The sequence below is a fragment of the Aethalodelphis obliquidens genome, unplaced genomic scaffold (assembly GCF_003676395.1).
Source record: "Aethalodelphis obliquidens isolate GAN/ISIS:26980383/991018 unplaced genomic scaffold, ASM367639v1 scaffold13, whole genome shotgun sequence".
Taxonomy (NCBI): domain Eukaryota; kingdom Metazoa; phylum Chordata; class Mammalia; order Artiodactyla; family Delphinidae; genus Aethalodelphis; species Aethalodelphis obliquidens.
In genome coordinates, this window is record NW_020837957.1 from 34712548 (window position 1) to 34725859 (window position 13312).

Genomic DNA, 13312 nt, shown 5'->3' on the forward strand with positions numbered 1-13312 from the left:
TGTGAGTGGGGGCATGCTGTGACAAACGTGAAATCTAAATTAGCCTACTTGGGCTTCCCTGGTGGCGCAGTGGTTGAGAGTCCGCCTGCCAATGCAGGGGACCCGGGTTCGTGCCCTGGTCCGAGAAGATCCCACATGCCACCGAGCGGCTGGGCCCGTGAGCCGTGGCCGCTGAGCCTGCGCGTCCGGAGCCTGTGTTCCACAACGGGAGAGGCCACAGCAGTGTAGACGCCCGCGTACCACAAAAAAAAGAAAAAAAAAGTAGTACAATGCCTAAAAACACTAAGTTGCCAATAAATGGTAATTGCCATTATTTATAATCACTAGCAACTTTCCGCATCACCAGTATGTGCTAATTTCTTCTGAACACTATTGTGGTTAAACAACGGAGGTTTCCATATATTTCTTTCATCTGCATTTAACTTATTCAAGCTTTCTGAAATATTTCAGAAAATTTGCTCCCCTTCTTTCCAGCAATTTAACTTTACATTCATAGAAAACTTCCACATCAAGAGTTAAATTGACTTTGATAGCTGGATCTCAAATTATAGGGAAATTGAAAAACAGGTCAAGTATTTCCACTTCCCCAGATAAAAATGTTTCAGACTCCGTTTTCACAGCAGGAAGTACAGAGAAAAATGATTTTTTAAATTAAAAATTGGAGTTATGACATTTTCAGTAAAGATTCTAAAAAACATAGAGCATAAAAAATGGTGGCACAATGAGATCTGTCAGGTCTGATAACCTAAAATGGTTGAAAAGAATTCTGAAAAGAATTTAGAGTTTAAGTAAAAGGAAAGGTAGAGGAAACCACTGAAGAAACAGGAATTGGGAGCTCTCTGATATAATTCTGATTCCTCTAATCACAGCATCATCAGAAAGCAACTTTTCTACTTTATTCATTCTCTGGAAAAATGATTGGAAGCAAATATCTTATTACACACAGAGCTTTCATCTGGATCATTCCACATGGCCCTCACAATAGTCCTGCCCTAAAAACAATATTAGGTGCTAGGTGGAATGGTCCCTTCTCTAAAGGCACAAAACTAATAGATGAAACAAAAGCAAATACCATTAATATATCATTTAAATGATGTTACTATTTATTGAATGCCTGTTCTATTCCAGTCAACATAGTAGGTGCTTCACATGTATGAACTCTAATCCCTGGAAAAAACAAAAACGTATTTTTATTGCATGGAAATTGAAGCTCACAGAGGTTATTAAAAAAAAAAAAAAAACTACTGCCTAAGATCACATAGGGACAGAACAGGAAAAAAACTGCATTTTATTATGGCAATTGAGAGGTAAAGGAGAATATGATAGAAGTGCTAAGGGCTCACAACATATCAGGCATCATGTCAAGGACTTAGCACACATTCCTCAAAACAACCCAGGAAGGTGTGAGGGGTATTATTGTCCCCAGTATGTAAAACAGGGCACTGATTAAGATTCTTGCCAAAGTCACAGCAAATGAGTGGTGAAAAGTATGGTCTCCAGTCTAGTCTGTGAGGTTTTAACCACTAAGTCATCCACAGCTTCAAATCAGACACTAAAAGCTGACACAGTAATCCCACAGGAAAAGGGATTCAGAATGAGCACAGTTTGGGAGCAATAAAAGAAGTAGAGATAGAAAGAGCAAAGTGAGAATGGACTTTGGAGGGCAGTGAAGAATAGCCTAACTAGGTCCAAGGTCAAATGTTAGAAACAGTCGTTATAAAAAATACTATAAATCTGGTCCCTCTTCATGACCCTTACATGAAGATATCCCCAAGACTGTTTTCCTTGACCCCCACATTTCTCTACAGGCTATCCCTTCCATAGCTTCAATTATCACCCCTGAATAATATTTCCCAAGCCTTTCAAATGCCCCCATCCCGCATCTCCACAATGCTTCAACTCAAATTTCCAACTATACATAGATTTCTGTTTGGATGACATTAAGCTCAATTTTTCTGAAATGAAATTCATTATTTTTTCCTCCAAACTAGTTCTTGAATCTGACTTTCCTATTTTGACGGTGGCCTATCAACACATTTCTAGTCAACAAGATTTGAAATCCCAGGACTTCCCTGGTGGCGCAGTGGTTGGGAGTCTGCCTGCCAATGCAGGGGACACAGGTTCAAGCCCTGGTCCGGGAAGATCCCACATGCCGCGGAGCAACTAGGCCCGTGCACCACAACTACTGAGCCTGCGCTCTGGAGCCCACGAGCCACAACTACTGAGCCCACGTGCCACAACTACTGAGGCCCACGCACCTAGAGCCCATGCTCTGCAATCGGAGAGGCCACCACAGTAAGAAGCCCGCGCACCACAAGAAAGAGTAGTCCCCGCTCGCTGCAGCTAGAGAGAGCCTGTGTGCAGCAGCGAAGACCCAACGCAGCCAAAAATTAATTGATTTAAAAAAAAAAAGATTTGAAAGCCCAAATTCTCAAGATTTGACTCCAAACACTCTTTGGGACCCCAATTTCCAAATAAGTTCAGCAGATTCAACCTCCACCCTTCCGGACATCTACCTATCCCTTCTGTTTCTCTCTTCTACCTTCCATTCCCTCTATTACATCTGTCTGCAGTTTTCCATTCCGACACCACCTTCAAGCACAAAGCCTTCATTATCTGTCACCCAGATTCATGAAATACTCTCAATTGGCCTCCCTGTTTCTGTATCTCCATTCGAATCCTACGCAACACCACAAGACCATTTTCCTAAGGCACAATTCTCATCATATCACTCCGCTCACCAAAAACCTTCAACAGCTTCCCTGGAATTATTCAATTAAAGACAAAAGCATTAGGCATTTAATGTGTATTCAGCCCAATCCATGTTCTATCAACAATGTACCATTTGTACTTATTTCTGGAACAAGTACCTCACTTTTTTTCCTCCCCATGTTCTGTCTTCTAACTGGGACCTCCATTATGCCATCCATCAAATTCCTACCTATGTAAAAACAGATATATGTTAAATGGGAAAAAAAATAGATACAGAAAATATCTGAACACTGTGCTTAAACTATGTTAAAAATAAAGGTACATTGCCTATCATTTCATGTAAAATGCAAAAGACTGATAATATCCAATATAAGCAAGCATGTGGAGAAATAAGTGTGCTCATACACTGAAGAGTGTAAACTGCTGCAATATTTTTGGAGGAAATTTGACAATTTCCTACTAAACTAAAATATGTTTAATCTTTGACTGAGGAATTTCACTTCTAGGAATTTATCCTATAAAAAACCCCACACAACAAACAGCACAGGGAATACAGTCAACATTTTATAATAACTTTGTATGGAGTATATTCTATAAAAATGTGAATTACTATGTTGTACACCTGAAACTAATATAATATTGTAAGTCAACAATACTTCAATTTAAAAAAAAGAAAGAAAGAAAGAAAAGGAAAGCCCCACAATTATGCAATGATTATTTGTAATAGTAAAAGTTTAAGACAATTTAGGTGGTTACAAAAATATACTATGCTATACCCAGACTCTAAAATACTGTGTACCCACTACTACAGATAACCAACAAGGATCTATATATAGCACAGAGAACTATATTCAAGATTTTGTAATAACCTATAAGGGAAAAGAATCTGAAAAAGAATAGACATATACATATGTGTGCATGTAAGTGTGTGTGTGTGTGTGTGTGTATCTGAATCACTCTGCTGTACACCTGAACTTAACACATCATTGTAAATCAACTATACTTTAATAAAAACAATTTAAAAATAAAATACCGTGTACCCATTTAAAAGAATGAAATAGAGTAGACGATGACCAAAATAACAGCTAATAATTCCTGACTGCTTTCTAAGAGCTAGGCATTCTTTTAAGTTCTTTACGAGTGTTAACTCTTTTCAGAAAAGCTTAGGACGTGAATCTGCATGTACTTAGGTGGAAACATGCTCTTGTCACAATGAGGAATGAAAACAAGCAAACTACAAAATGATACATAATGTACCAAGTGCATATAAAAGAAAAGGGAAAAGAAAAAACACCATGCTTTAACCGTTCTCAATAGTGGTTACCCCCTAGGAAACTGTTTTCAATATGGGAAAAGAAGTCAAGATTTGACTCCAAACACTCTTTTTAATTCTCTTTGAATTTTGCATATTTTTTAAAGCCTGTAGTGCTTTGTAATTTAAAAAACACTACAAGACATGCATATTTGAAGACTGTAAAGAAACACATTAAATTAATTGTAAGGTGTTCAGATTTTTTTCTTTTTTCTATTTTCAAACATTCTATATTACTTTTACTGTTATTGTCATTCAAGGTCCATTTAAAATGCTATCAGCTACTCTGTCCTATGAGATAGTGTGTGGTAAGGACTTTGAAATCACACAGACCTAGGTTTGAATCCAGCAGGTACCACCTTAATGACTGACCTTGGACAAATTATTTAATCTCACTGGGCCTAAAATTTCTCATTTTGTTAGAGACAATGCTACCAATATCAAGGGATTTATGTGAAGATTAAATGAAATAACATCTACGAAACATTTAGCACAGTGCCCACCATAAAGGTCTTCCATTAAAATCCTTTCTTCCTTGGAATTTTGCCTAATTCCGCCAACTTTAACCAGTCTCTTCTGGGACACTCCAAAAGCTTTGGTTTTTTGCTAATAAAAAATTTTTCGGCCACAACTGGTTGACTTGTCTTAAGGCAAATTTCTGAAGGCAGCAAAGGCATCCTACTCCTTGATTTCCTTTCACAATGACTAGCAGACAACCTTGAAAACAGCACTCAATGCAATGTACTACAATGTGATTTCCAGGGAATCTGACATTACCTAAGTGGACAGGTGTGAAACAGAAGGTACAGCCAGCAAAAAGAATCCACGTACTGGCTTATTAAAAGACTTAGTAGAACACATCCCTTTAAACAAAACCATCCTTTAAAAAGTCTAGCTCGTTTTTTTCAGTAAATCAATAGACCAAATTTTAGCCTCCCACTTCTCCACTATCCAAGTAAACATTCAAATCCTTCTACTTTTTCATTAATTCAGAGAAAAAAGAAAATATCTGAACTAAGAAGTTTAGCTTTATAAAGAAATACTTCTAATAATACATTTACAAACGGAAAACTCCCCTTTGCCCTTAGGGCAGCACAAGACAGGGCAGAGGTAACACCTAGTCACCCCAGAGAGTCTCTGAAATTCTAAAGGCACACCAGAGGTGGGGGTGAGGGGAGCTAAGATTTCTAAATTAGAAGACACTTTAAAAGCCAAATAGGGCTCTAAGTAACCTCCATATAGGTAATTACGCCATTAGCTTTAGATAAAAAGGGAGTTTCCGTTGCTTAAAATTAAAAACAAAAAATAAAAACACTGATGCATGAATAAAGTCAATGCTTTTCATGATCCCAGACACGTCTCTACTTACAATCACCCTTTTCATGGGATTAAAGCTCCGTAGTCAAAGTCACGTGTCTTGTCATTAATCTAACTCGTTCGTGAGCACTCATTAGCTCAACACAAGCTCGCAAGCTCCAGAACACAGTCTGTTAATAAAGCATCCATCCTGCGTCGCCGACCGCCCGGGTCAGCACAGGCGCCTGCTCTCTCAGTACTGTCACCGAGCTGGATTCAATTTGTAAGCGCTTTGCGAAGAGCTCGGACATAAAGAAAACAGGAGACACTTACCTCGAGAAGCAAAGGCAGCCTATCCAGCTTCCGGTTTTGTTACAACTTATATCTCATTTCAGCAGCTGGGTGGAGCCAGTTTACCCATAAAGAAAAGAGAACGTTTCCCAAACTGAAACGGAAAACTGGATTTGCAAGACCAGTGCTAGTCTTAGGACTCAGTTTCTGAGAATTAACCATTCTATTTTACACAAAGGAACACTTTTTTCCAACTAATAATTGTTTCACTGAGAAAATTAAGTTCTTGTCTTTTACTATAAAACCATTTGAAAATACAACCTGTTCTATATAATGCTAAGTAAAGACAAACCAAAGAACCTGTTTGTGTTTAGGTTAGGGTTGCCAAATTTAGCAAATTAATGTATAGGATGTTAAATTAGAATTTCAGATAAACAACAAATAATTCATTAACATAAGTATTGTCCTATGCAATATTGGGGATATACTTATATTAAAAAGTGATTCATTGTTTTCCTGAAATTCAAATTTCTATTTTATATGGCAACCCTATCTAGAGAATAACAGTAATTAGCAAACTATTCCAATTAACTACAAAAGGTGTAATAGAATCAGACTGCATAGAAATGAAGCCTTTGAAAGTGTAAATGACATAATGCAAAAGAATTCTTTTATTATGCAAAATTTACCTTGGAATTTAGGAGTTCTGTTTGTTTTTGTTTCTTTTTAAGCCTTTAATCATTGTTTTTCCAAGATTCTTTTTGCAAAAAAAAAAAATCAGGTCTAGGAAAAGATAATGTTCTGAAAATATTAAACACTTCAGACCATGACTAACATGTGCAGACTGGAAAACAGACTTTGTCACAGACGCCGTGACCTGTGATCACTGGTTGGCAATCACACTAGTAAACTCTAGAACCATTTCTAAAGGGGAGAAAAGTAGGGAAAGAACACCATCACTTTAATCTTTCTCTTTAGGAACTTGTCACAAGTAACAAAAGCCCCCTTTACAGGATTTTAGAGAGAAGCTTTATATAAAGAAGATGCAGCTCTGGTTTTCTATCCTAAAGCTGCTTGGAACGTGAATGAATTTAAACTAAGTCAGTTGATCTTCAGTCCTTCTATATAAAGCGCCAAGTGGTGACATAACTTTCTCTAGTTTTAGTTAGACTCTTTCCAGTAATAGTCCCCAGTGGACACTTTACATGCCAAAAGCATGATAAAAAGTCTATAAAACAAATAATTCTTAGAATATACTATCATAATCTTTAATCCTAAAGTACAGTAGAAAAAACTGAATGGAGAGGCTCAGCACTATCTAAAACTACCCTTTCCAGGCCTGTCATTTCCCTGAAAGTCCCCAGTTATAATTCCCCTTATCATTCCCTCCCAGAAGTTCACCTCTACGGGGTTCTTCATCAGCTACTTGTCAGCTGCCAGAAAGGAAACCCAATTTATTAAAGTCTACAATGGACCTTGGACTCTGAGAAGTACATACTAGCCTATTGGGGCCCGCTCTCATGTCTCTAAATTAGCAGTTCTCAAATTTTTTTGGTTTCGGGATCCCTTTGCAACTCCTAAAAATTATTGCAGCCTCTAAGAGATGTTTGGTTATGGGGGTGATGTCTGTCAATATCTATTGTATTAAAAAAAATAAAGTGAGAAATATTTAAATACTTATTCACAAATTCCACAAATTTATTTATGGACAAATGACAATAATGAACTCTACATGTTGACATGATATTTTTTTACTCTTGCTTTTATAAATGTTTTTCAAAAATAAGAATTTAGTGAGAAGAGTAGTATTGTTTAAATTTTTACAAATTTCTTCTGTGCCTGGGTTAATAGAAGACAGCTGAATTCTCATATCTTCTGTATTCGGTCTGTCGCAATATCATATAAGCACATCATGCAGCCACTGGAAAAATCTACTGCATACTCATAAGAGAATGAGAATGAATAAGGCAAATAAAGTATAGCAAGAACAATAATAACGATCTATTGAGCTTCTGTTTTGACCGAGGCACATGAATTATCCTATCCAAGTCTCACAAGGACTCTAGGTAAAAGGTATTTGTTATGGACATTATGCAGCTGAGAAGGCTAAGAAAGTGCCTGGCTAAGTAAATAGCCCAAAGTCAGGCAGAGAAAAGTGACAGATCCGGTTCTAAGCCAGAGCTATTAACTTTCTACACTGTCAAGTGTGAATGAGGGCTGATGGGCCAAGCTTAAAAACGGGAGCGGTGTGTTTCACTGGTGGCGCAGTGGTTGAGAGTCCCCCTGCCGATGCAGGGGACACGCGTTCGTGCCCCGGTCCGGGAAGATCCCACATGCCGCGGAGCGGCGAAGCCCGTGAGCCATGGTCGCTGGGCCTGCGCGTCCGGAGCCTGTGCTCCGCAACGGGAGAGGCCACAACAGTGAGAGGTACCGCAAAAAAAAAAAAAAAAAAAAAAAAAGGGGGGGGGAAGGGTAAGCTGGGACAAAGTGAGAGAGTGGCATGGACATACATACACTATCAAACGTAAAATAGATAGCTAGTGGGAAGCAGCCGCATAGCACAGGGAGATCAGCTCGGTGCTTTGTGACCACCTAGAGGGGTGGGATAGGGAGGGTGGAAGAGGCAAGAGGGAAGAGATATGGGGACATATGTATATGTATAATTGATTCACTTTGTTATAAAGCAGAAACTAACAGACCATTGTAAAGCAATTATACTCCAATAAAGATGTAAACAAAAACAAACAAACAAACAAAACCTTCCTATTATAGTCAACATTTCATTAAAAATTACATTGAAGTAAAACATCTCCAACTGATTAGACCCTGCCTCAACTCAATAAAACCAAACCCACTGTTCAGCCTTTAATTATGGCCATCTCATCCAAATTCATCCAAATTCATCCCCTCCTCTCTATCTCCACTGCCATCACTCTGGCTTAGGTCCTCATTACTTTTCAACTGGACTATGGTCATTATCTACTAAGTGCCTCCAGTTTCTCATCAACCTAATAAGCCATCCCACATGCTATCATATTAATCTTTCTAAAGTATAACTCACATCATGTAATTCGTCCACTCAAAAAACCTTCACTTACTACTTATTACTGAATGAATGAATGTCCAGATTCCACATACAGATGGTAAAATGAAATAATATTTGTAAATCACAGTGCCTGACACAGAAGTGTTTAAAAAATCATACTTAAAAGAAAAAAAACTTTTTTTGATTTGTGAATGAGATGCCCCATCTTCCCAGTGCTTCACAATAAGAAATTGTTCCAAAATTACCCATGAACTTCTAACCAAACTCTGTTCACTAAATCCATATTTCACATGTTCTCTGACAACACAAGCCATTCTCAGTATTAGATTAGTAGTAGCAACATTCTCCTTCATAATTTTCTTTCTACCAGTTCCAGGTCACTTCACATTATTCTCCTCTAAACACAGCCTACTCCTTAAATTACTCAACATAATGCGACTTCTCTATGATGAATGATCCTGAAGAATATCTGCCACTTCACCCAAACCCTGGCTAAAATTATCTGTGTCTTCAAAAGATAACTAACGTTGTGGAAAGTGTCCAAAACGTTTAGCTTATATGAAAAGGTTGTTTCGGGACAGCATTCTTGAGAACTCGGAAATGTCCTCGCACACAAGAGACAGCTGGCTGAAGGATCACAAATGGTTCCAGCATCTCTTTGAAGTGTTCAGAGAATTAAGCATCCTGGAACGACTTGTTCATGTTGTTTAAGAACAAGAAAAGCTTTAACAATTTAATTACTTTAATGGGTTCGCAAATGTTTTTGTACGAACTTGCCTGCAGGCCGAAACATATTTTGAAGCCGATGATCTGTATCTGATTTCTATTTTTTACTAGCTGAAAAACAAGCTCATTGTGTATCCAGTAAATAAATATGTGGACGGGCAGAGGTTTGGGACTCTTGACTGTTGGAGTCCTGAGTCCCCTGCTGTTCATCTGTTTAAATCCATTCTCCTTGTCCGCCTCTTCTTTGGGACCCGAACGACAACACTAATGTTATTACTGAGACCCAATTTTGACTTCTCTGGATAAAATTAATCTCTTGAAAAAATCTTTACTTTCACCATAATTTTTTTTACCATAAAAAAATGGAGATGATCTGAAGTCATAAAAGTCTACTCTAATGTAAATACATAGAGGATAACTCTTTGTGGCACAGGACATTGCCTTCTAGTAATTATTTTCAATTGAGATATTTCCTTGTTGTAACACACTGTCCTGCTCATTGTAGAATGTCTAAGCATTCCATTATTCGAGCTATAAAATACAGAAACCCTGCTCTACCCATTAATAGTGATAACCCAAAAAATGCCACTACACATTTCCAAAGTTGCAGCAGGAAGCAGATATAAGGTATGAGAGTGGATCCACTGTGTAAAGCTGTGATTAGATGAGTCACTCTGAGTCCCTGTGGAATGAAGCATTTTGCTTTTGAAGAAAATAAATACCAACAGGAGAAAGACCTAGAGTATTACTGCATTTTAGTAATAGTACTGCTTCTTTAGGTTGACAGGTGAACTCAAAAGAAGCTTGGCTTAAAACGAATGTGAAAAGGCAAAGGAGTGTGGTGAAAAGAGCACTAGATCATTCTAGACAAATCACTTATCTTCTCTGTTTTTGTTACCTCAAGAGTAAAAATGAGACTTCCCTGGTGGTGCAGTGGTTAAGAATCCGCCTCCCAATGCAGGGGACACAGGTTAGAGCCCTGGTCTGGGAAGATCCCACATGCCGCGGAGCCCGTGCACCACAACTACTGAGCCTGCGCTCTAGAGCCCACGAGCCACAACTACGAGCCCATGTGCCACAACTACTGAAGCCTGCGTGCCTAGAGCCTGTGCTCCGCAACAAGAGAAGCCACCGCAATGAGAAACCCGTGCACCACAACGAAGAGTAGCCCCCACTCGCCGCAACTAGAGAAAGCCCACGTGCAGCAACGAAGACCCAAACGCAGCCAAAAATAAATTAATTAACTTTTTTAAAAAATTAAGAAAAGTAAAAGAGTAAAAATGAGGGATTACAACCGGAACCATATATCCTCTAAGGTTCCATGCCAAATTCTGAATGCAGGTTTCTGATGTCCAAGAAGAGACACATAATGGACCAGAAAAATACTAGATTTTTAGGGCAAAGGTCACTTAAAAGGAAAAGAATTATCACAATCATCCAACAAATATTTTGTCAAGTACCTACAATATGGCAGATATTGTGCTAGGCACTAACCTATGTTTGTACAAAATGGTTCTACATCTACTCTAATATACTGTGATTTCTTAGGTGGATGAGAAAGAAAAGAAAAGAAAAGAGAAGGAAGGAAGGAAGGAAGGAAGGAAGGAAGGAAGAAAGGAAGGGAGGAAGGGAGGGAGGAAGAGGCACAATTACCTGGTAAACCCATGTGCCTATACACACACAGTCTCCAGAAGCTGGAGAGACAAGGAACAAATTCTCACCTAGAGCCTGTGGAGGGTGTGTGCTTCTGCCAACATCTTGACTTTGGCCCAGTGATATTGATTTTGGACTTTTGGCCTCCAGAACTGTGAGAGAATAAATTTTTGTTGTTTTAGATCCCAAGTTTATGGTAATTTGTGTCAAACAATAATCAGTATTGAGGCAGCAAAGAAAAAACAGCTTTATTTGGGGTCTTAGGAATTGCAATTTGGGAGACACAGATTCAGGGAAAACCGAAAGAGTGTTCTGGGGAAGAGAAAGAGTCAAGGGCCCACAAAGACTAAAGCCACATGGCTGCCAAAGAACCGTGACCACCCCTGATGCACGTCAGGAAACGTCTGTCCTCCAGGAATCATGAGCTGCTCTAGGGCAAGGGCCCAAACAAGCAGACAGGCTGCCAGGAGCCACCCTAGAGTAACGGTCCAACAAGGATTCTGAGCAGGACAAGAATCAAAAGACCAGATTTCATCCAGGCCAAGGTGCACACAAGTCACACCTCCTCAATGGCCTCCTGGCTCATTTTAGAGAGCTCTCTTAGCAACACCAACTCCATTTTTATTTTCCTTTAACATTTGTTACAGTAGCCACAGGAAACTTATCAACTCCCCTTTCCAATTTCTTCTTTATTTTTATCAATTAGTGGTACCCATTTTCCTCACCACTCAAACTAAACCTGGAGGACTTTCAACGTTTTTGTCTCTTTCATATCTTATAGCTTAGAGGTTTTCAACTCAGAGCCACAACCCATTTGTCAGTGGACTGTAGAATCTTTAGTGGTCACAATCAGAAAACTGTTAATGAAATAAAATAGAAAAAAAATCAGAGAAAATACCTTTATATGATAAGGGTAAGTGAATGCTATTTCATGAGCTTTTCTGATTATGAGTAGATATATCCTGGTTTGTGAGATGAAATGTATTTCTTACTGTGGGCAGCAACCCAAAATGTTGAAACCAATTGCTTTTAATTTCCCCAAGTCAATTATCAGTTCCTTCTTTCTCAATATTGTTGGGAATGAAGAAATTTTACTCCACCCTTCTAGGTTCTTCTGGATGGTTTAAGAATTAAATTGACATGAAACAGAATAACAAGAGAAAATCAAACAAAAGTTTAATAACATGAACACCTGGGAGAGATCCAGGAAAACTGAGTGACTTGCCAAAATGGCCTAAATCCTCACCTTAAGTACCATCTTCAGCTAAAGACAAAAGAGGATGTTGGGGGTAGTAGTTTGGGCAATTTAAAGAGGAGGAAGGTAATTGACATAGAGGCAGAAAAGTAAATGTTTGGTAAATAAATGTTTGCTGGGCCATGCAGAAACTATGGGACACAGAGTGGACTCTGATCTCTAGGTCCAGCTGAGTCCCCATCCCTCCCCCTCCCCCGACCACACTTATATCTCTGGTGATAGCTCTATTCTGGGAACAGGCCCTTTATCTAAATTATTTAGGCAGCCAAGGAGAATGTAGAAGAGAGACTTCCTGAGTCTTCTGTTTCTTAAAAATAATCAGCTTAAATTAATCCTCATGCCAAAGAGACACATTTAGGGGTGGCAAATTTTGCTCCCCTACAATACTTATATGTAAGCCTTCTTCCCACAGACATTAGACTATCGAGGGCCAAAGGCAAAAACAGAATGTGTAAGAGAAAGGGGATAGGACAAAAAAAATAATAATAATAGGCAGTCTGGAAATAGTGAAACTTTTTGTCCATTTTTAGCATAAGCGAATTCACTGATAGCTAACTAAGAGTCCAGTCTGGATGGTGTGCCATTGAGCAGGCTGGCTGGAGTCAACAAAGATAATAATTTCAGTAGTTTATGGATTCTCCAGGAAACTTTGATAATCCCTATGGAGCAAACAGGAGCAGCTGTCTCTTTATGATGGCTGCCATGTCTGTCCATTGGTCCCAACTCTGAGAGGCACTTCTGCACTCATCTAATACTCTCCTCTAGTCTCTTACTTCCCATCAGCCAACAGCAGAGCTGAGTACTGATCACATCAGTGATCTAAGTGCTTAGGAGAGTTGCTTAGTAACTAATCACTCCCAGTGCCTTCTCTGGGTCTAAATCTTTAACACACTGTTCTCTGCTGACCCCAGTAGGCCACGTTTGCTCTTCTCTAGCCTAAAATGGGATATTTTATTTTAAGATGTTAAAAATAAGACTCTAAGTTCAGAACACTGAATAAATTCTTGACCTGAATTACTAA

General features: G+C 38.8%; 1 protein-coding gene across 8 annotated transcripts in view; it reads right to left on the bottom strand.

Annotated features, from left to right (window-relative positions):
* FRRS1 (ferric chelate reductase 1) overlaps positions 1-12424 on the bottom strand; it is a 51786-nt gene extending 39362 nt beyond the window's left edge. Inside the window, exon 1 of one of the 8 annotated variants that reach the window (XM_027114446.1) lies at positions 2871-2971. In XM_027114446.1, coding sequence (XP_026970247.1) covers positions 2871-2930 — 60 coding nt within the window. In that variant the 5' untranslated portion in view covers positions 2931-2971. Of the gene's footprint in view, positions 1-48; positions 67-2870; positions 2999-5393; positions 5414-5653; positions 5766-11104 lie in introns of those variants that run through there. The other 7 variants (XM_027114448.1, XM_027114447.1, XM_027114445.1 and 4 more) reach the window with 7 other exon arrangements.
* Positions 12425-13312: the final 888 nt, after the last annotated feature.